General features: G+C 49.0%; 1 protein-coding gene across 9 annotated transcripts in view; it reads left to right on the forward strand.

Annotated features, from left to right (window-relative positions):
- Positions 1–22,411, forward strand: part of CACNA1B (calcium voltage-gated channel subunit alpha1 B) — a 205,581-nt gene that overhangs the window by 114,444 nt on the left and 68,726 nt on the right. For all 9 annotated transcript variants that reach the window (XM_043470327.1, XM_043470320.1, XM_043470322.1 and 6 more), the window contains 3 exons: positions 1,951–2,057; positions 8,604–9,389; positions 10,627–10,844. In XM_043470327.1, coding sequence (XP_043326262.1) covers positions 1,951–2,057; positions 8,604–9,389; positions 10,627–10,844 — 1,111 coding nt within the window. The remainder of the gene's footprint in view (positions 1–1,950; positions 2,058–8,603; positions 9,390–10,626; positions 10,845–22,411) is intronic.

The following is a 22,411-nucleotide window of genomic DNA, read 5'->3' on the forward strand; positions in this document are numbered from 1 at the left end:
AGCCTTCCGCTTGTGTTGCACCCACTCAGTCCTGCACATCCAAAGGCTCTTAACACTGTCCCTGCTCTGGGCTTGACTTGGGTTTCCCCTGGGGAAGCTGGGCTCTGGACGTCTCTGCAGGCTGCAGAGACTCTGGTTCCCACGTGCTCCTGGCAGCGCACGCTGTGCAGGGGCCCAACCTCCCCACCTGGTGGGGAAGAATGTTCCCCCAGGGGCTCATGGGTGCGCCCGCCTCTGCCTCCGCTCAACTGGGCTGGGCTGTGCCTGTGGGTCTGGACCCCTCCCTTCCTCTGAGGCTCAGGAATCCCCCCGGCCTGCCTATTCCTGCTGTAGTCAGTTGCTGGACTGAATCTCGCAATCCAGGAGCGGCTGGAGAGTGGCCCAAGCCCCTGGCTGGGGGGACCGGTGCAGCCGCAGAGCACTTCTGGTGTCAGGATTTCTGGAGCCACGTGAACCAGGGGTGCCCAGTAGCCTTGGTGATCTGGCACCAGCTGTCCTGAGCTTGAGGTCAAAGTTCTCACTGCCCCTTCAAGGTTGTCAGTGGGAGGACATACTGACAGGTCATGTCCTAGGGTCCTGTCTCCATGCCCAGACACCCTGGGTGGTGGCCCGTTTGGACAAACTGCCCCAATTCAGGGATTTCCTCCCTTTTGGAGGTGGAAGTGGAGGCCTGTTTGTGTCAGGCTCTGGGCACTCCTGGGCTGGCCAAGGGTCCCAAAGAGCGGGGTTGGTGCTCCCTGCTTCATATTCCCACTAATACACGGTGGTGTCACTTGTTTTTTGAAGTGGAAATAAACTCATGTCAAGTTTGTAGAACACCCACTGGAGTGACTTGAGGGCCATAAACCAGGATGGAGCCCGGAGCTGGAGGAGGGGCGTCCCTCGGGGGCTTCGTGGTAGGTCTAGTTCTGCCGCCCCCTGGGGCCTGAAGCTGGAAGCTCTCTTCTCTATGGTGGGAAATGTACAGGCAGCTCACAGGGGCTTAGTTGCCATTACTATGCCCCTAAAAGCAAATTTAAGGATGTTTGGGATGTGTTGGGAATGCCAGCTTCCAGAGGAGCCAGGTGGGCCTGGGGTTGGGGTAATGGGGGATATAAGGGTGGTCCCAGTGATGTAGCTGGACCACACGGAGACTGGTGGGCCTGTAGACTCAGCCTAGAGCTCTTTATCTAGATCTGAGGAGCAGAGCATTTTGGTTTTGCCTGGTGACGTGGGCTTGGGGCTGGAGGGTCCGTCTCCCCCCGAGTGGAGGGGCAGAGGTGGGGCAAGGCGTCTGCTGAGGTATCACATGCCAGCCCAGAGGCAGAGAGCCTTGGGACTCTTCCCCAGGAGCTCAGGGAGGAATGGAACCCATGACCAGGCACAGTCACCGCCGGGGACCAGTGGTCAGATGTGACCCAGTAGGTCTGGGCGGAGAAGCTCTGAGGTCGTGAGGTGGCCCTGCTAGACACTCCTGGGGAGGGCTCCTGTGGGCGGTGCTGCGGGGCACCCAGACTCAGGGTGGCCAGCTGTCCCGTGCGCTGGCTCACTGGCCTGGGGCAGAGATGGACTTCGTTCCAGTGTGACAACTGCTGGGGGGAGGCAGGAGGGGGCAGGTGGGAATAGAGAGGTGGGTTGCATTTCAAAGGAATGAGACTGACATGCAGGAATATGCTCCTGGGCTGGGGCTCCAGAGCGGTACTGTCAGCGGTGAGCGCGCTGTGAAGGGCGCTGACTGCGGACTGTCGCCTGCAGAGATGGGCATAGCAGGGGCGTCTGGAGCCTGCATGGGTCGTGCTGAGGCAGGAGCCAGCTGCCTTGCCTATGGCTTAGGGGGCGGAAGGACTCAGAGGCTCTAGGATGAAGAGCTGGTGGCATGAGAGGAGGTCAGGTGGGGCCAAGGCTTCTGTGGAGCCTCAGAGTAGACACCGCACTCACAGGCTAGCTACACTTTTCTGTCTGTCCAAACAGGACGAAGAGGAGATGGAAGAAGCAGCCAATCAGAAGCTTGCTCTGCAAAAGGCCAAAGAAGTGGCTGAAGTCAGCCCCATGTCTGCCGCGAACATCTCCATTGCCGCGTAAGGTTCTAGGAGTGGGTTATGGGGTGGTGGCAGGGCTGCTGCAGAGCCCAGCTCCTCCTGGGGCTTCTAGAGAGGGGCCCTTGCCTTGACTGGAGCTTCTTAGGACATAGCCCTCCCCAGCAGCTGAGATGGGGGGAGTGGTTCTCCTCCCCGGCAGGGGCCTTTGAGCAAAGAGACCACGAGGTAGAGCCTCTGGCTTCTCCCTGCTGGGATGAGAGCAAGGGGTGGCAGTGCTGTGGGTGGGAGTGGCCTGCTGAAGGCGGTCCCCCTGGACAGTCTTGGTCGGCTCCAAGGAATTAGTATGTCTGACTTAGGCTCAGTTTTTCAGAAATGTGTTTTGTGAGGCAAAAGATTCAACATGGTACTTCAGCAGCCCAAGAGTCTTAATGCAGTTTCCAAAAGTATCTTTGAGTTTTTGGTGTTGGGACAGAGGTCAAGAGGTGGCCCCTCTGATGAGAGGAGGTCAGGTGGGGCTGAGACTTCTGTGGAGCCTCCAGGCACGTTGCAGGAGCACTGCTGCTGTGCTATGGACTTCAGAGTTGGGGCAGAGCACCCAGGCCAGGGCCAAAAACTGCAGTGGCTGGGGGAGGTTGGCTCCTGGGAAGGAGGCGGGACAGTCTGGCCCAGTGTCTGGTCATTGGGTGACCGCGAGAGAGCACAGAGGGGCTTGGGGCCAGACTGAGTCCACCTGGAGCTGCCAGTCTTGCGTCCAGCCCCACACTCACCACCCCACGGCCCCTCCGGCTCCTGGTGCAGATCCCGCCCTCGCTCTGCAGCTGCGCCCCTCCGCTGTGCTGACTGAGGTCAGAGTGCCAGGAGAAGCCTCAGGCCCTTCCGGGGTGATGCGGGCGTCAGTGCTGAGTACTCTGGTGGGGGATGAGTCTGTGCAAGTGTGTACATGCATGGGTGAGGGTCATCTTAGCAGCTTGGTCTCACCTGGATGTCACAGGGCCATGACCTGTTTTCTAGGAGGGCGTTTGCAGAGGTCCTGTCTCTAAGGTGACCAGAAAGTGGTGGTCTATGGGGGAGAAGAAGCAAAGGGAGGTCCCAGGCCCTGGGAGTGAAGGCAGGGGGCCAGGGGCCTGCAGGGAGCCAGGCAGGACACAGCTGCCACCACTCTGCCAGCTGCTGGGGCCTTGGTGCCCAGCAGTCCTGGAGTCTTGTTTTTTGGCCAGTGTACCAGCTCTGTCTGCTTGGTCCTGGGCTTAAAGTGACCCTGGTGACTTCCTGTCATAGCCTCTTCTCCCAAACTGTGTAAGCTGCTGGCAGTCTGCATGGAGGATGTGGTGGTGGCTGGCCAAGTTTATTCACGTGGGCCTTGTGTGGTTTCTGTGTACCGTTTGCCTTCCTGCTGTTCTGGAGGGGAGTGCGATGTCCTGTGTCCCCTGCTGCTGGCCAGCGCTGCCCGCTCCTTGGGAATGTGCGGCAGGGCATCCACCCCCACCTGGGCAGAGACCCCAGAGAGGAGGGGTCCCTGGCACAGCCACAGGGAGCTTGTCTGGACACCAGAAAGGGAGGGCTGGACGCCCTTCCTGTTTCTCTGCCCGCCCCGTTCAGGACGCTGCTGCGCAGGAATCAGGCTGTGGACCTCCGGCCCCAGGGCCTGGGGACACGTGGTGCTCCCCTCACAGCAGGCCCCGAGCTCCACACTGCGGCCAGCCTGGGGTGTGTCCAGGTGCTGGCCCCTGGGTCTTCCTGTGGGTCCTGCAGGCCCACCCAGAATGCAGCTTTGGGTCCTCAGCCCACCTCTGGTGCACGTGCAGGGGCTCTGATGTGACCCCTGAGGTCCCAATTCCTGGAGGAGGTCGGGCCCCAGGCATGGGGGTGGGGGTGAGGCCTTTGTGCGTGGCTGTTCACTATCCTCCATCAGCTGAGGTGTCTGAGGGTGGGGCCTCCCTGAGATGGCTGTTCCTGCGTCCGTCTGTCCATCTGCCTGGCTCCCTGCTCCGCTGGCAGCACCAGCCTCTCACGGTCGCTTCTCTGTCTGAGCTGCTGAGGTAGGGGGACAGGGTGTTCCCACCCAAACCTGCTCCCCGAGCTGTGCTGTGTGGCTCGTGAGACAGGGCCTGCCGAGATGTGCTCTGTGGGCCTCGGATGCTCGGGGCAGCTTTAGTGTCTCTGATGTTTGAGGGGCTCCGTGGACCTTGCCTGAGACTCTGCGCCAGCCCCTCCTGAGGGGGGTGCCCGAGTCCCTGGAGCCCCCTTGGGGACCCCGGTGTGTGTGGCTGCAGGGGACAGTCTTCTCAAGCTCCTTGGAGTGGGGACACTCAGGCTGATGAGGTCGTCCGAGCTCTCGGCTGCATCAGCCTCAGGAGCACTGGTGCCCACGGCCCCTCCTGCACACATGTTCACACTCACACCACTCTTGATGTTCACAGTCTTAGTCACACTCACAGGCTCACACACTGGTCATGTACTGCTTTGCTCAGTCTCTTGGACACACGTGCCTCTTTGCATGCAGGGTCAGCAGGCAGGTGAGTAGTTTTGAGCTTCTCATGTATTTGTCGACTCAGCCTTGAGTAGGCAGAGTTGGGTACCCATCCGGTCCTCCCCTGGGGAAGCCACCTTGAAGGGAAATGACTGTAAAGAGATCTCTGGTTTCTCTCTATTGATTTTGGAAAAGCTTCCAGAAAGACACTCAAGGGAAGGTGGGCTGGTGATGGAACCTCTTTGCACCTGGGAAGGGTGGTGCTGAGTGGGAGACAATGACTTAGAGCCTGGGCAGCCTTGGCTGGGGGTCGAGCATGGTGGTCAGGAACCAGGGCCCAGGCAAGGCCGCAAGCAGGTAAGGCCCCTGTGTCAGCCATCTCTGCTCCGTCTTGAAGGGGTTAGCGGTCCCCAGCGTCGGGGGATTTTGAGGCACCAGGTCCGACAGAGGAGGGCTGTTGAGAATTGCAGGGCAAGAGGTGCCTGCTCTTTCCAGCCCTGCTGCCCTTCCAGGGGCAGTGGGCACAGAGCTGGGTTGGTCGGCTCAAGCTAACCTTCCTGCCCTCCAGCCGTGGGCGTTGCTGCTCTGCTGGATGTGCGCTCTCTCAACTTCTCCTTTATCCCGAGGTCTCGGCTGGTGTCGTTCTGACAGAAGCGTCCCTGGCCTCCTGCTTGGATGCACGCTGAGCCTCTGTCCTGACCCGATGCGGCTCATGCGTGTTCTGGCATCTCTTAGAACTCTCTCTGGTGTTCTCACTTTTGTTCTGTTTTGTTTTTTGCATGTGCAGTTTTGTAAAGCAAACTCGAGGTACTGTATCTCGCAGCTCATCTGTCTCCAGCGTAAACTCACCGTGAGTCTCTCTGCTACAATTTCCATCTGTGGCTTCATGATAACTACACGCCAGCACCTTCGCCCCTAACTCTGCTTTCCCACTTCAAGTCATTCGCTTCAGGGGGCAGCTCCAGGACCACCTCCCGCTGCCCCGCTGGGGACACAGGCACACTTCCTGGCGCCCTCACATCCTGCTCAGCCTGCTGTTGGGATCAGGCTCTCTGAGCTCAGCCCCTCCTCCTCTCCTGGTCTGTCCTCTCTGCTATCTGTCCCTGTGCTGTCACTCTCGCATCTTGAGCAGGTCTGCTTTTCCTGAGGTGACCACCACGGGGAGCCGCTGGGCTGTCTCCTTGCAGCTCCTGTGAAGTAGAGGGTCCTCAGGGGCTCAGGGCATTTGTGGGGCCCTCCTACTCCAGCCTGCCTTACCTGGGAGAGGACGTCTCTGTGATCCTTAGGAAGTCTTGTTCTAGTGAGAGCAGAGCTGCTGCCTGTTTGCAAGGCTGCAGAGACAGGCAGAGCCTGAGGTGGGGCCACAGGAGCACCGGGGTGGCCCTGCTGGGGGTGACACCAGTCTGACTGTCCCCAGGGGCTTCCTCCTGCATGTGAGAAGTCCCTGGGGATGGCCGGGTGCCCTCTCTGCGTCCTGGTGCTGACTGGCGCTCCTGCGGTCCCTGAGCCCCATCGCCCTGTTGCTGGGCCAGCACAGAGCTGGGCTTGGTGCAGCCACAAGAATGCAGAGCTGCTGGTTGTTGGGCCCCTAATGTCCACAGAGTAAGGGGTTGTACTTGGGCTGCTTCTGCTTGTCACAGCTACGGGTGACTGAGGGGTGATGACTTTTTCAGCGCAGAGACCTCAAAGCAGGGCCATGCCATGGAGGCTCCTTCTGAGTCCTGTCAGCACGTGGCTGAACCCAGCTCTGCGGGCAAGCTGGGCTGGAACGTGATAGGGCGGCTTCTCCCTGGGCCTCCTTCAGTGAGGCCTTTGCCTTGGGCTGAGCCGCCTGCCACTCTGCGCGGTGGGTCTCTCACACATCCTGAGCTGCTTGGGAACTGGGTGGAGAGGCATGGGCTGCGAGGCGAGCATTGGTCACAGCGCACCATGCGCCGGGCAGAGCAGACACAGAGAGGCCCGCAGGCGGGGACACCTCAGCCAGGCTCAGACCCAGAGACATGTCCAGAGAGGCAGCCATGCTGCATCCTGGGGGGGGCATAGGTAGTCCCAAGGGGCGGAGGCCCGGAGTGGCAGCAATCCAGCGGGAGCGGGGCTGGGAAGTTATGCAGGGAGCCTGGACGCACTCTCTAGTCCAGCAGGCAGCCCGCCTCTTCGTGGGCTTGAGCTGGTTCCTGGGTGGGACAGAGCTGTGTCTGAGGGTAAGGCTGAGGGCAGAGCCGTTCCTCCCGAGCCACCATGTGTCCCCATCATCTTTACTGCCTGCCTGTTTGTGTTCTGGCAGACGGCACGGGTCCCAGGGTATGGCTCAGAGTCCGAGTCTGTCTCCGGCTGGTGGGCTGATGAGGAGGCCTGACCAGTGACTGGCTGTCAGCTCTCATGGCCTCCGGCACATGGGGAACTCCCCCTAGTGGCTGTTGTCCACTGTACAAGGTTCAGTCTTGTTCAGAGTCTGACCCTTTGTTTTGATGCCAGCTGGGGATGGGGAGGTCCCCTGGGGCTCTGGGTTGAAGCCAGAGAAAGATAAGGTGGGTCTGTTGTGAGGTGACCTCGGGAATGGGGCAGCAGGTCAGGGCTTGGGGTGGCAGCTAAAGGTGTGGGTTGGCAGATGGCCGGAGAGGCCAGCAGTTGTCCCTCATGTGTCTCCTGCCTGCCCTCCTGCTGGGCCCCCAGGGACAGACATCAGGCTCTGCTGCTCTCATCCTTCCGAGGTGCTCCCCTGGAAATGGCTCCCCACCCTGAGCCTGGACTAGCCCTACAAAGGGCAGGACTAGTGTGGTGCTCAGTGGCCGCAGCCCAGAGCCGGGGCTGGGGCCTGTCCAGCCCGGCCCTCCAGGCCCATGGGTTGTGGCTCTCGGCTGTGCCGTCAGTGCAGCTGGAGCCTGGCTCACATCTCCTTTAGACACTCTTCCTCTTGTCCTTGCATGCGTTCGGTCCTGGCTCCGTCAGTGACTTGCTGTGGACCCTGTGGGTCACAGCTCTGTGCTAAGTGTGCCATGGGGACAAGAGGTGGGTGTGAGGGCTGGCGGAGGTGGCCAGATGCCACCTGATCCAGATGCCCTGGCCATCCTTGTCCTGTGCTGCCCCTGCTGCCCCAGGGGGTTCCAGGAACCTCCAGAGGAGAAGGGCAGGACTGGCCTCTGAGGCAGTTTCCACTTGGCCAAGGTGGTGTTGGGGTCACCAACTCTGGGGTCTTGTCTAGTGAAAACTGCAGAATGCAAAGGGCTCCCATGCACCCTGGGCTGTCGGCCCCCCGTGACCATGTGGGTGAGCTTGGCGGGTGGCCGTCAGGGCCTTCAGGAGCCTGTGCTGTGAGGGCTGAGCCCGGGCCACAGGCCATTCCTGGTGCCGGAGGGCTCTCAGCCCTGTGGAGCCAGGAGAGAGGGGGTACTGGTGACCACAAGAGGGGGTGTCCAGCCCCAGACCTGATGCTGGGCTCCTGGGCCTTCAGCAAATGGTCACTGAACTGAGTGGCAGCTGCCCAAATGGGTCTGACCAGCTCAGGGAGAGTGCCTGCCCGACTCCTGAGGGCCAGCTGTCAGGGCCCCTCACTCCCTGGGCCCCTCTCCCCTCTGCTCCTGATGACCCGCCTCTTCTTGAGTTCCCTCTCAAACACCCTCTGTGTCCTTCTGGCCAGTAACTCTCCTCCTGGAGGGAGAGATGGAGAAGCCCCTCCTTGGGCAGCCCCCCAACCCCAGTCCCACTCCATTTGGACGCTGCCCCGCTCCTTGCCCCATTTTGGCCTTCCTGGCAGGTGGCCCACCTGCCTGAGAAGGCTGTCTGCCACCTCATGCTAGTGCCTGCCATTCCCACTGCCCTACACCCCTTGTGCCCTCCGGCCTGGGGCCCCCACCTCAGGTGAGGCTCTCACAGTCTGTGGGCTCCCCCACAAGGGGCTTAGGGACGAGGTCTGTTACTCGGGGTATCTGCCACCGACTCAGCCCATCCACTCTGCTGGGCTGGCCAGGACTCCTGCCACCTTCTTCCCTCCTCTTGCCCTGCGTCCCTGCGTCCTCTGCCATCCGTCCATCGCTCTGTGTCCATCAGTGGCTTCCCCTGCGAAGCAGAGAGGTGGGAGGCAGCGCAGGGGGCTCACAGGGGCGGTCTCCCCACAGCAGGCAGCAGAACTCGGCCAAGGCGCGCTCGGTGTGGGAGCAGCGGGCCAGCCAGCTGCGGCTGCAGAACCTGCGGGCCAGCTGTGAAGCGCTGTATAGTGAGATGGACCCTGAGGAGCGGCTGCGCTTCGCCACTTCCCGCCACCTGCGGCCCGACATGAAGACGCACCTGGACCGGCCGCTTGTGGTGGAGCCAGGCCGGGATGGCGCGCGGGGGCCCGCGGGGGGCAAGGTCCGGCCCGAGGGTGGGGAGGCCGGCGAGGGTACCGACCCGCCGCGCAGGCACCACCGGCACCGCGACAGGGACAGGGACAAGGCCGCGGCCCTGGCGGGAGAGCCGGACAGGGCGGACGCCCCGAAGGCGGAGGGCGGGGACCCGGGGGCCCGGGAGGAGCGGGCACGACCGCGCCGCAGCCGCAGCAAGGAGGCCGCGGGCCCCCGCGAGGCCAGGAGCGAGCGAGGCCGCGGGCTGGGCCCGGACGGCGGCCGGCGCCACCACCGGCGGGGCTCCCCGGAGGAGGCGGCGGAGCGCGAGCCCCGGCGCCACCGCACACACCGGCACGCGCCGGAGCCGAGCAGGGAGGGCGCGCCCGGGAGCAAGGGCGAGCGGCGAGCGCGGCACCGCGGCGGCGCCCGGGCAGGCCCCCGGGAGGCCGAGAGCGGCGAGGAGCCCGCCCGGCGGCACCGAGCGCGACACAAGGCGCCACCCGCACACGAGGAGGCGGAGAAGGAGGCCGAGGCGGAGGACAGGGACAGGGACAAGGAGCCCCGGAACCACCAGCCCAGGTGAGTCAGCGCGGGGGCACGGGCCAGGAGGGCGGCCCCGGGTGGGGACAGTCCGCCTTGTTGGGGCTGTGTGAGAAATGCTTTCACCCGCGTGCTGGGGAGCTTGGCTCAGGGAAATTTAGCCTAGTCTAAGGTGCCTGGGTGCGGAGAAGGCAATGGCACCCCACTCCAGTACTCTTGCCTGGAAAATCCCATGGACAAAGAAGCCTGGTAAGCTGCAGTCCATGGGGTCGCTAAGAGTCGGACGCGACTGAAGTGACTTAGCAGCAGCAGCAGCAAGGTGCCCGGGTGAGATTCCCTGGTGGCTCAGTTGGTATAGCGTCTGCCCGCAATGCGGGAGACCTGGGTTCAATCCCTGGGTAGGGAAGATCCCCTGGAGAAGGAAATGGCAACCCACTCCAGTACTCATGCCTGGAAAATTCCATGGATGGAGAAGCCTGGTGGGCTACAGTCCATGGGGTGGCAAAGAGTTGGACAGGACTGAGCCACTTCACTTTCACTTTCAAGGTGCCCAGGGGGAAGGGAGGCTTAGGGCAAAATCGTTGGGACTGGTTTGGAACAGGAAGACTTGGGAAGAACAAGATGACCCAGAGAGAAGAGAAAAATGGGGAGCATTGTGAAGGAAGGAGGATCAGGAGAGCCTGGGGGGAAACTGGAGGCCTCCAGGCTAAATGGTCTAACAGAAGGGGGCTGGGCTATGTGCCTGTGACAGAAAGGACCCCGCCCTATTCCCTCCCCAGGCCAGCCAGCCTGGCCCTGCAGCTGGGACAGGATCCCAGGGTGACTGTGAGAGCCTGGGGGCAACAGGGGCTGCTAGGCTGAGACCACAGGTCACAGACCACCCAGAACTCTCATAGTCAGAGGCTGCAGCTCAGGATCAGCCCCACCTAAGCACTGTCTTTGTTTGCAGAGCTCTGTGCTTGGCCCTGGTGGGGCTCTAGGTAGGGTGGCTTAGGGTAACATCCTCTTCCAGGCTTGTTCATTCTGCCAGCAGTTCTGTTACATACACACAATGTGATGTCAGCCATGCCTGGCCTTTTGCCAGGGAAAAACAGGTGAGTCAGCTGCAACCCTACCTTTCAGACCCCAAAACACAGAATGTATAGGATGATAAAAATCAGAACAGAGGAGGTGGTCAGGGATTTATTTGATCTGGATAGGGGTTTAAGAAGCTGAGTTTTGCAGACAGAATAGGAGTTTGGGGCTACATCACTCTGATGTGCATTATTGGTTGCAGGGAGTCGCACTGTGACCTGGAAGCCACTGTGGTAATTGGTGTGGGCCCTGTGCATGCCCTGCCCAGCACTTGCCTAGAGAAGGTGGAAGAACAGCCAGAGGATGCAGACAATCAGCGGAATGTTACTCGTATGGGCAGTCAGCCCTCGGATCTGAGCACCACTGTGCATATTCCAGTGACGCTGACCGGGCCTCCCGGGGAGACCACGGTTGTTCCCAGTGAGTATCTCCCCACAGCAGCTAGGCAGGGCCCCCCTTGTGTGGGCCCAGTTTGTGCTCCTTCTTCCCCTCCTGCTCCACAGCGGCCATCTGGGGACAGAGCTTGCCTCTGAATTGTTCTCAGCTGGAGAGTCTTTGTTGTCAGCATCTGTGCCTCCATGTCCCTTTGCTTTCCAGGGCCCCAGAGGAGCACTGTCACTGTTACATGTCACTTAAGCCTTAGTCTCCTCCCTTCCAAAAATATTTGCAAGTTCTCAGGTAAGTGCCAGGCACGGTGTTAGAGCACAGAGGCACAGCAGGAGGGAGCGTGATGGGCTGTCCTCATGGGGCCCAGAGTCTCATCGGGAAGACAGACCACAGCATGGTTACAGCTCTTCATAGTCATACCAATGTTGCCAGGGACTGTGGCCACAGACCAGACTGAGGTTGGAGTTAGTAGGGGAGAGGAGGAGGGTCTCAGGGTGGTGGTCTTCCATGCTGCATGGTGCCTGCTCTGCGGTTCCTCCCAGGCCTTTGCTTGAGGTCCTGAAGGAACGGTGGTTCCACAACTGACCGTGTGCAGAACTGAGGGCACAGGAAGGCGAGCGCCTCACTATGTGCAAGTGCACCGGTGTTTTGTGAGCACCGAGAACCGAGAAAACGTTCCCAGGGGCAGAGCTGATGTGGAATTCCTGATGAAGATTTAGTCTCAGGCAGACCCAGATGCTGCCACCCGCCTGCGTGTGTGCAGACCTGTCCACACGCAGACGCAGGCACACACGTGTGCTCTCACCTGGGGTGCTCTCACCTGGGGCCGATGGACCCGTGTGCTGTGCTGGGTGAGACGGTGCAGTTGGCTGCCCTGGCTGCTGAGCCTTTCCTTCCTCATTGCCTCCTTGGAAGAAAGACTTCCCTGGTCCCTTGTGTTGTTTCACCTACCAAGGTGGTAGTGTGTCTGTTTTCCCAGACTCCCAAAATGAGCCGCTGGGTGTGATTCTTTCTGGATTAGCTTGAGGGTCCCACCTGTCTTTTGTCTGCAGAAACCTAAATGTGGCCCCTCCTCCCTAACCCCAGTAACCACTGATCTTTTTTACTGTCTGTCATTTGCCTTTTCCAGAATGTCATATAGTTGGAATTGCATAGTATGTAGCCTCTTCAAATTGGCTTCTTTCACTTACCCATGTTCATTTAAGGTTCCTCCGTGTCTTTTCATGACTTGATAGCTCATTTCTTTTTTGTGCTGAATAATATTTGGTTATTGGGGTGGACCACAGTTTATTTATCCATCCATCTGTTGAAGGATACCTTGGTTGTTTGGAAAATTTTGGCAATTATGAATAAAGCATTCATATTCATGAATAAGCATTCATGTTCAGGTTTTTGTGTGGGCATACATTTCCAGCTCATTTGGGTAAATATCTAAGAGTGTGATTTTTGGACTATATGGTGAAACTACATTTATCTTTTTAAGAACCTGGTCTAACAAATTGGCTGTATCGCTTTACATTCCCACCAGCAATAAATGAGAATTCCTATTGCTTCACATTCCTTTCCAGCAGTTGGTACTGCCCGTGTTTTGAATTTTTGTCATTCTAATAAGTGTGTAATGGTATCTCATTTTTTAGCTTCTGATTCCTTAATAACATATGATGTTGAGCTTTTTTTAATATGCTGATTTGATATCTGTATATCTTTTTTGGTTAGGTGCCTATTAATATCTTTTGCCCACTTTTAAGTATTTTATTTGAAAAAAATTGTAGAGACTTAATTTTTTAAAGAGCAGTTTAAGTTTCAGAACAAAATTGGGAGGAAGGTACCAAGATTTCCAGATACTCTCTGCCCCCACACATGCAATAGCCTCCCTATTACTCATCAGAATGGTGCCTTTTTTTTTTTTTTTTAACCAAAGATGAACCTACATTGACACATCATAATCACTCAAAGTCTATAGGTTATATTAGAGTTCACTCTTGGTATTGTACATTCTGTGGGTTTGGACAAATGTGTAATAATATATATCCATCATTGTAACATGAGACAGAATATTTTCAGTATCCTAAAAATTCTCTGTACTCTGCCTATCCATCCCTCCGTGACTCCCACCACTGATCTTTTCATTGTCCTCATTGTTTTGCCTTTTCCAGAATGTCATATAGTTGGAATAATACAATGTGTAGCCTCTTCAGATCGACTTCTTTCACTTACCAACATGCAATTTAAGGTTTCTCTATGTCTTTTCATGGCTTGATAGCTCATTTTTTTTTTTTTTTTAGTGCTGAAGAACATTCCATTATGTTATTATCCAGGGCTTCCCTGGTGACTTAGCTGGTGAAGAATCTGCCTGCAATGTGGGAGACCTGGGTTCAACCCTAGGTTGGGTACATCCCCTGGAGAAGGGAATGGCTTCCCACTCCAGTATTCTGGCCTGGAGAATCCCATGGACTGTATAGTCCACGGGGTCGCAAAGAGTCGGACATGACTGAGCGACTTTCACTTCATTTCAGCTTTCCATTATCTGGATGCACCTTAGTTTATCCATTCAACTACTTGAGAACATCTTGGCTGCCTCCAAATTTTGGCAATATGAATAAAGCTGCTATAAACATTTGTGTGCACATTTTTGTGTGGACATAAATTTTCAGCTCCTTTGGGTAAGTACTAAAGAGAACAATGGTTGGTTCACATGGCAAGAATATATTTAGTTTTAAAGAAATCACAAAACTGGCTGTACCATTTTGCATTCCCACCAGCAGTGAATGATAATTTTTGTTGCTCCACATTTTGACAGCATTTGGTGTTGCTAATGTTCCAGAATTTGGCCATTCTAATTGGTGTGCAGTGGTATCAGATTGTGTTAATTTTCATTTTCTTGATATCATTTGCTGTGGAACATCTTCATATGCTTATTTACCCTCTGTATATCTTCTTTTGTGAGATGTCTGTTAAGGTCTTTTGCCCGTATTTTATTCAGGTAGTTATTTTTATTGTTGAGTTTTAGGAGTTCTTTGTGTATTTTTAATAACAGTCTTTTATCTGATGTGTCTTTTGCAAACATTTTCTCTCAATTTGTTGCTTGTCTTCTCATTCTGTTGATGTCTTTCACAGAGCAGAAGTTGTTAATTATCTCCTCGGAGTGTTATTGGAAAATATCCTGATGCTAGGAAAGATTGAGGGCAAGAGGGCAAGGGGGCAACAGAGGATGAGATGCTTGGATGGCATTACTGACTCCAGGAGATCATGAAGTCTGCAGTCCATGGGAAGCCTGTCCTTCACTATCTCCTGGAGTTTGCTGAAACTCATGTCTGCTGAGTCAGTGATGCCATCCAATCATCTCATCCTCTGTTGCCCCCTTCTCCTCTTGCCCTCAATCTTTCCTTGGTAGCTCAACTGGTAAAGAATCTGCCTGCAATGTAGGAGACCCCAGTTCGATTCTTGGGTCGGGAAGATCACCTGGAGAAGGGACGAGCTACCCACTCCAGTATTCTTGGGCTTCCCTGGTGGCTCAGATGATAAAGAATCCGCCTGCAATGTGGGAGACCTGGGTTTGATCCCTGGGTTGGGAAGATCCCCTGGAGAAGGGAATGACAACCCTTTCAGTATTCTTGCCTGGAGAATCCCCATGGACAGAGGAACCTGGTGGGCTCCAGTCCATGGGTCGCAGGGAGTTGGACATGACTGAGAGACTAGGAACAGGGAAGTTTGGCATGCTGCAGTTCATGGGGCTGCAAAGAGTCAGACATGATTGTTATAACTTTGCATTTCGTGTTTAGGCCTATGAGCCATTTTGGGTTAATTTTTGTGAAGGGTGGAAAATCTCTCTATATTCTTTTTTTTTTAAATCTTGCGTGTGGATGTCCAGTTGTTCCAGCACCGTTTATTGAAGAGGCTTTGTTCCATTGTATTGACTGTAATTTGTGGGAGTCTATTTCTGAACTCTCTTTTCTATTCTGCTGATCTGTTTGCTCATTCTTTCATGAGGACCACACTGTTTTGATGACCATAGCTGTGTAGTGAGTCTTGAAGTTGGGTAATGCTGATCCTCTAACTTTGGTCTTCTTTGATATTAAACTGTTGGCTATTCTGAGTCTTTTACATCACCTTATAAAACTCTAGAATCACTTTGCTGATATCCATGAAACAGCTTGTTGGGATTTTTATTGAGATTGCCTTGAATCTATAGATCAAGCTGGAAAGAACTGACAGCTTGACAATGTTGAATCCTTCCATCCATGAACAAGGAATGCCTCTCCATTTATTTAGCTCTTTTATTTAATTCATTGGAGTTTATAGTTTTCCTCATAGGGGAAAACTTGTACGTATTTTGTTAGATTTATACTTAAATATTTCATTTGAGGGGATGCTAATGTGCATAGTGTTGTGTTTTAATTTTAAATTTCACTTGTTCATTGTTGGTATATAGGAAAACAGTTGACTTTGCATGTTAACCTTGTATCCTGAAACCTTGCTACATCAGTTATTAGTTCCAGGAATTTTTTTGATTCTTTCAGATTTTCTAAATAAATGATCAAGTCATCTACTAACAAATACAGGTTTTTTGTTTTTTTTTTTCAGTCTTACCAATCTATAAACTTTTTCTTTTTTTTTTTTTTTTGCCTTATTGCATTAGCAAGGACTTCCAGTATGGTGTTGAAAAGGATTGGTGAGAGGGGACATCTTTTCCTTGTATGTGATCTTTGTAAGACAGCTTTGAGTTTCTCACCATTAAGCATGATGCTAGCTGTAGAGTTTTTGGTACATATTCTTTATAAAGTTGAGGAAATTCCCCCTATTCCAATTTACTGAGAGTTTTTATGATGAATAGGTATTGGATTTGTCAAATACCTTTTTTTTTTCTTTGTACCTGTTGATATGTGCATATGATTTTTCTTTTTCAGTTTGTTGATATGATGGATTATATTAATTGATTTTTGATTCTTGGACAGTCTCTCATACCTGGGATTAATCCCACTTGGTTATGGTATATAATTCTTTTTATACTTTTTTTTGGATTTGATTTGCTAATGTTTTGTTTGAGAATTTTTAATCTGTATTCATGGGAGATAGTGGTGTGTAGTTTCCTTGTGATGTCTTGACTGGTTTTAGTATTAGGGTAAAATGCTGGCCCCCTAGAATTTATTCAGATTTGCTTCTGTCTTCTGAAAGAGATTGTAGAGAATGGCTATGATTTCTTTCTTAGGTATTTTGTAGACTTCACCAGTGAACCCATCTGGGCCTGGTGCTTTCTGTTTTAGAAGGCAATTATTGATTCTATCTTTCACTTTAATAGCTATAAACGTATTTAAATCATCTATTTTTTCTTGTGTGAGTTTTGGCAGATTGTATCCTTCCAAGGAATTGGCTCATTTCACATAGTTTATAAAATTTGTGGGCATAGAGTTGTTCACAGTATTAATTTATTATCCTTTTAATGTCCATGGGATCAGCAGTGATGTCTCCTCTCTTATTTCCGATGTTAGAAATTTTTGTTTTCCCTCTTTTATCTTAGCCTGGCTAGAGGTTTATCAGTGTTAATCAAGGAACCAGCTTTTGGGTTCATTAATATTCTCTGCTTCTTTCAGTTTCATTGATTTCTGCTCTAATTCTCTTTATTTCTTTTCTTCTGCTTCCTTTGGATTAAGGTTCCTCTTCTTTTCTAGTTTCCTAAGGTGGAAGCTAAATTATTGACTTTGGATCTTTATTTTCTAAAGTATGTGTTCAGTGCTATAAATTTCCTTCTATTCAACAAACTTTATTAAAATTGTGTTTTCATTTTCATTTAGTTATAAATATCTTACAGTTTCTCTTGGAATTTATTCTTTGACTCATATGTTATCTAGAAGTATGCTATTTAATTTTTGTGTGCTTTGAGAATTATCCTTCTGTTATCAATTTCTAGTTTACTTCACTGTGGTCTGAAAACAGACTTTTTGCCTACTTTTTAATTAGGTTGTTTGTTTTCTAATTGTTGAATTTTTAGAGTTCTTTGTATAATTTTAGTACAAGACTTTTTATCAGATATGTGGTTTACAAATATTTTTTCCCAGTTTGTGGCTTGTCTTTTCATTTTCTTAATGTTTGGTGTTTTTGATTGTTACTCATGGGAGGGTTAATTTGGTCCCTATTATTACTTCTGCTAGAAGCAGAATTTTAAGCTATTGACTTTTATATGTTAATTTTGTGTCCTACTACTTTCCTGAATCCTCAAATTGTTCATTAGTTTTAGCATTGATTGTCTTTTTTTCCCCAAGTATATTATATAAAACTTTGCAATACAGTTCTAACTATTCCTTTATAAATCTTAGGTTTTCCTTCCTTCCTTTTTCTTTCTTTCTTCCTGCCTGATTGCACCAGCTAATACACTAACATTGGAGTTAGTGGGTCCCCTTACCTTGTTTCTGCCTACCTGAGTAAGATTATAGTTTTGGGCTTGAGAGGTGTGTGTGTGTGTGTGTGTGTATAAAGTCATGTTATAGTATTCATTAATTTCTATTTCAGTAAGTATCTTTTTATCTGAAATAGATGTTGAATTTTGTTGAAGGCCTTTTCAGCATCCATAGAGATCATATATTTTCTGCTTACATATGGGGATTTACAGTAAAAAGCTTTCAGATCTTGAACTGTCTTTGCAATCTTACAAAAAACTACATTAGGTTATCATAATTATTTTTTATGTGATGTTGGGTTTTGTTTGTGCTTTATGGGGGAGTTTTGGATTGGTATTGAGATGTGTTCTGTAACTTTCCTATATTATTTTCAAGTGTCATAAGGTTTTGGTGTTAATGCTATATAGTTATTTCTTGCTTAACCTCACTAATCCATTCCTAAAAGTCAAATGTTGTACTGGGAGTCCAATTTCCCATTATTTTAAGTGGGAAAAATTTAATGTACTATAAAAACTGTAATGTATTATAATTGGTTGTATTCAAAATCCCCAACCAATTTCTCAAAATATAACTCAAGCACAGTTAATCACTGAGAAGTAGAAACTATCATGCTGCTGCTGCTGCTAAGTCACGTCAGTCGTGTCCAACTCTGTGCGACCCCATAGACGGCAGCCCACCAGGCTCCCCCGTCCCTGGGATTATCCAGGCAAGAATACTGGAATGGGTTGCCATTTCCTTCTCCAATGCATGAAAGTGAAAAGTGAAACTGAAGTCGCTCAGTCATGTCCGACTCTTAGCGACCCCATGGACTGTAGCCCACCAGGCTCCTCCGTCCACGCGATTCTTCAGGCAAGACTACTGGAGTGGGTTGCCATTGCCTTCTCCAGAAACTATCATATTAGTACATAAAACTTTTAATACATTGTTTCCTGATGACAACAGTTGAAACAGCTGTTAACAAGCAGTAGCTCTGGACACCTCCTTCAGTGAAAAGCACACTTTTCCCAAACATCCACACGTGATTCTGATAGCTAACCAACTGACTTTGGAATCATGCTTGAGGGTTTTTCCCCACATTAAAAGAAAATGTTTTGCATTCTGGGGATTTATACATTTTTCCTACATAAACATCAGTCGAGAAAACCTCAACAACATTGTAATGAGAGATACATATATTCTCCTGAAGTGTGAGTATTATATTGGGTTGGCCAGAAAGTTTATTTGAGTTTTTCCATTGATTTTACTTTTTGGCCAACCCAATAATGGACAGAAGTGCCTGGCAGCCTACAGTTCATGGGGTCACAAAAGAGTTTGACACAACTTAGCGACTAAACAACAACAATAAAAATAAGAGGTGATCTGTTGAGAAATTTTACTGGAGGAGATGTTCTGTGAATATACCTATGATTGATCCATAAAACAATTAGAATGTTTGATTCTATTTCTTTTCTGGGATAGTTTAAGTAGCATTAGGATTACTTGGTCTTTAAAGATTTAGTATGATTCCTTTGTGAAGTCATCTGGGTTTGGTTTTTGTTGTTGGACAGTCCTTTGATAATTTATCTGCCTCTGAATAGACATTGGTCCATTTAAACTTTTTTTTTTTTATCTCCTAAGATCAGTTTGGTAAATTATAATTTCCTTAGAAATGATCCTTTTATTTTAGGTTTTCCAGTGTATTTACATGGATACAAAGAAGTGGCTTAAGTTTTTAAAACAGTTACCTCTGGTTCAGTGTTCTTTTTCCCCCTTCTTACTTTTTATCCTGTATATTTTGTATTTTCTCCTTTTTCTTGGTTAAAATAGTAGTTTATAAATTTTGTGGATTTTTATAAACAGAACCAGCGTCTTTATTAGTTCTATTAATATTATGTTTTTAATCATTTTTTTTCTAATTTTATTCTCATTATTTTCCTCCTACTGCCACTTTGTTTTACTTTGTCATTCTTTTCTACCTTCTTCAGCTGGAGGCTTAGTTTATTTTAGTCTTCAGTTTTTATTGTATGGTTATTTAGGGTTGTGAATTTTCCTCTGATTACTAATTTAATTGTGTCCTATAGATTCTGATGTTTGGTGTTTTCCTTTTCACCAGACTTTACAAGAATTATGAAATTTTATTTTGTATTTCCCCTTAGTGTTTCCTTCACTTCAGATCAGTCACTCAGTCGTGTCCAACTCTTTGCGACCCCATTGCAGCACACCAGGCTTCCCTGTCCATCACCAACTCCCAGAACTTACTCAAACTCATGTCCACTGAGTCGGTGATGTCATCCAACCATCTCATCCTCTGTCATCCCCTTCTCCTCCTGCCCTCAGTCTTTCCCAGCATCAGGGTCTTTTCTAGTGAGTCAGTTCTTTACATCAGGTGACCAAAGTATTGGAGTTTCAGCTTCAGCATCAGTCCTTCCAATGAATATTCAGGACTGATTTCCTTTAGGATGGACTGAATATTTACTATGTAAGGAATCAAGAACCCTGCAAATGAACAGCTTTGTTTTTTACTTTCTGAGATATATGCCTTTTGTTTCCCCTCTTCCCTCACGCCGCTGGATGTCGCCTCCAGTGCTTGTTCCCATCTTGTGGGAGGGGGGAGCCCTCAACCTCTCACCTCTAGTATAATATCCGTTGTAGGTCTCTTGTTTTTAAGATGTTCTTTCAAGTTGAGGAAATTCCCCTCTATCTCTTTTTTCCCCTAAGTTTTTATATTAAAGTGTTGAATTTTTTCCAAGTTTCTGCCTCAGTTGATGTGATCGTGTGGTTTTTCTTCTGTAATATGGTAGTTTGCATTGATTGATTTTCAAGTATTGACCTGCCTTGCATCCCTGGGATAAACTTGTGTATAATTACTTTATATATTGCTGATTTCTGTTTGATAGTATTTTGTTAGAGAGTTTGGCCTTTGTATTTATGAGAGATATTGCTCTATAGTTTTCTTTTTTGTACTCCTTTCTGATTTTGGTATCAGAATAACACAATTCTTAAAATGAATTGGACAATATTTTTTATTATTTTTTTGGAGGAGATTGTGTGGAGTTGGGAGAAATTTAAATTAAACTCTTTAAATGTTGGGAGAAATTTGCTGATGAAACATTTCTCTATTAGAATTTAAAAATTACCCTTAATAGGGCTCTGTTATCTAATCATATTGGGTGAGTGGCATTAGTTTGTGCCTTTGAAGGAATTGGCCCATTTTGTTTAAGTTATGAATTTTATGTATGTATAGTTGTTTGTGTTAGTCAAGTGTTAGTCACTCAGTCACGTCTGACTCTTTGTAAGCCCATGGACTATAGCCCGACAGGCTCCTCTGTCCATGGGATTTTCCGGGCGAGAATACTGGAATGGGTTGCCATTTCCTTCTCCAGTAGTTGTTTGTAGTATTCCCTTATCTTTTGACGTCATCATGATCTGTAGTGACAGCTGTTGTCTCATTCTCGACATTGGTACTTTGTGTCTTGCCTCTTTTTTGTTAGTCTTACTAAAATTTTCCTATTCTATTGACCTTTTCAAAGAAATGGATTCTTTTTTTTAAATATACTTTTTTATTTGGGTGCACTGGATCTTAGTTGTGGCACTTGGCATCTAGTTCCCTGCCCAAGGATCAAACTTGGGCCCCACGCATTTGGAGCTTGGAATCTTAGCCACTAGACCACCAGGGAAGTCCCAGAAATGGATTCTTATTTCATTTATTTTTCTATGTTGTTTTTCTTTTTCCAATTGCATTCAGTTTCTCCTCCCTATTATTTTATTCTTTCTGTGTACTTTGGGTTTATTTTGTTCTTTATTAGTATCCTGGGGTGGGAACTTAGATCGACATAAGTATTTTCCTCTTTTCTAATGTAAACATTTAGTGTTGTAAATTTTCGTCTTAGTATTGCTTTAGCTGCATCTCACAGATTTTGATATGTCGTCTTTACATTTTCATTCAGTTTAGTTTAAAAATTTCCAGATCAGATAACCATTTCTCTGTTTAGTTTTACAGTTTTTGCTTCATGTATTTTCCAGCTCTGTTGTTGAGTCCATACACAGTTAGAATTTTGTCTTCTTGAAAAACTTGACCCTTTTATCATTGTGTAATATGTCTTTCTGTACCTGATGAATTTCTTTGCTTTGATATCTACTTTATCTGATATAAATATATCCACTCTTGTTTTTTAATTTAATATTTCCACATAAGTTATATATCTTTTTCATCTTTTTACTTTTAAACTAGCTATATATTTATATTTTAAGTTAAATTTCTTGTAGACAGTGTATTGTTGGGTCATATTTTTCATCCACTCTGTCAGTTCTTTCTTTGGGGGAGGCATATTTAGACAGTTTATGTTTAATGTAATTATATATATTATAGCTTACATATGCTGTTGCATATTGTTTATTCTTTCTATTTTTTATTTCTCTGGTTTCTTTTTCCTGCTTTCATGTGAGTTACTTGTATATATTTTAGAATTCCATTTTGATTTATCTATAGTATTTTTGAATGTGTCTGTTTGTATTGGTTTTTTGATGGTTCCTCTAAGTATTACATATATATAACTTGTCTCAATCCACTAGGGTTGTCCTTTTATCAGTTGGAATGAAGTATAGAAATTTTGCCTTTCTTTTTCCTCCCCATGTATAATTACACATATATTTATGTACATCAATGTATGTTACAATTTTTGCTTCACTGTCAAATGTAATTTAGAAAACTCAAGAGGAAAAGGAAAGTGTGCTGTATTTTTACTCTTTCTATTGTTCTTTATTTCTTCCTTCCTGATATTCCAATATTTCTTCTTTCATAGCTTACTTTCTGTTTGGAGGACCTTCCTTAGTCATTCTTTTAGGGTAGTTCTCCAGGTGAAAATTCTCTTAGTTTTCCTTCATCTGAGAATGTCTTGATTTTCCTTTCATTCCTGAAGGATATTTTCACTGGGTATAGAATTCTGGGTTGACAGTTCTTTTTTTTTCAGCACTTGAAAAAACGTGTGCCTCATCCTTCTGACCTCCATGGTTTCTGATGAGAAATCCACTGTCATTCGAATTGTTTTCTTCCTATAGGTAAGATGTTGTTTCTCTCTCGCTGCTTTCAAGATTTTTTTTCTTTATATTTCAGAAGTTTGATTATTATGTATTTTGGCATGAATTTCTTTAGGTTTATCCTGTTTGGGATTCACTCAGCTTCTTAAATTTGTAGGTTTTTGCCCATTTTGGAAATTTTTCATCCAT

The sequence above is a fragment of the Cervus canadensis genome, chromosome 5 (genome assembly GCF_019320065.1).
Source record: "Cervus canadensis isolate Bull #8, Minnesota chromosome 5, ASM1932006v1, whole genome shotgun sequence".
In the NCBI taxonomy this organism is placed as follows: Eukaryota; Metazoa; Chordata; class Mammalia; order Artiodactyla; family Cervidae; genus Cervus; species Cervus canadensis.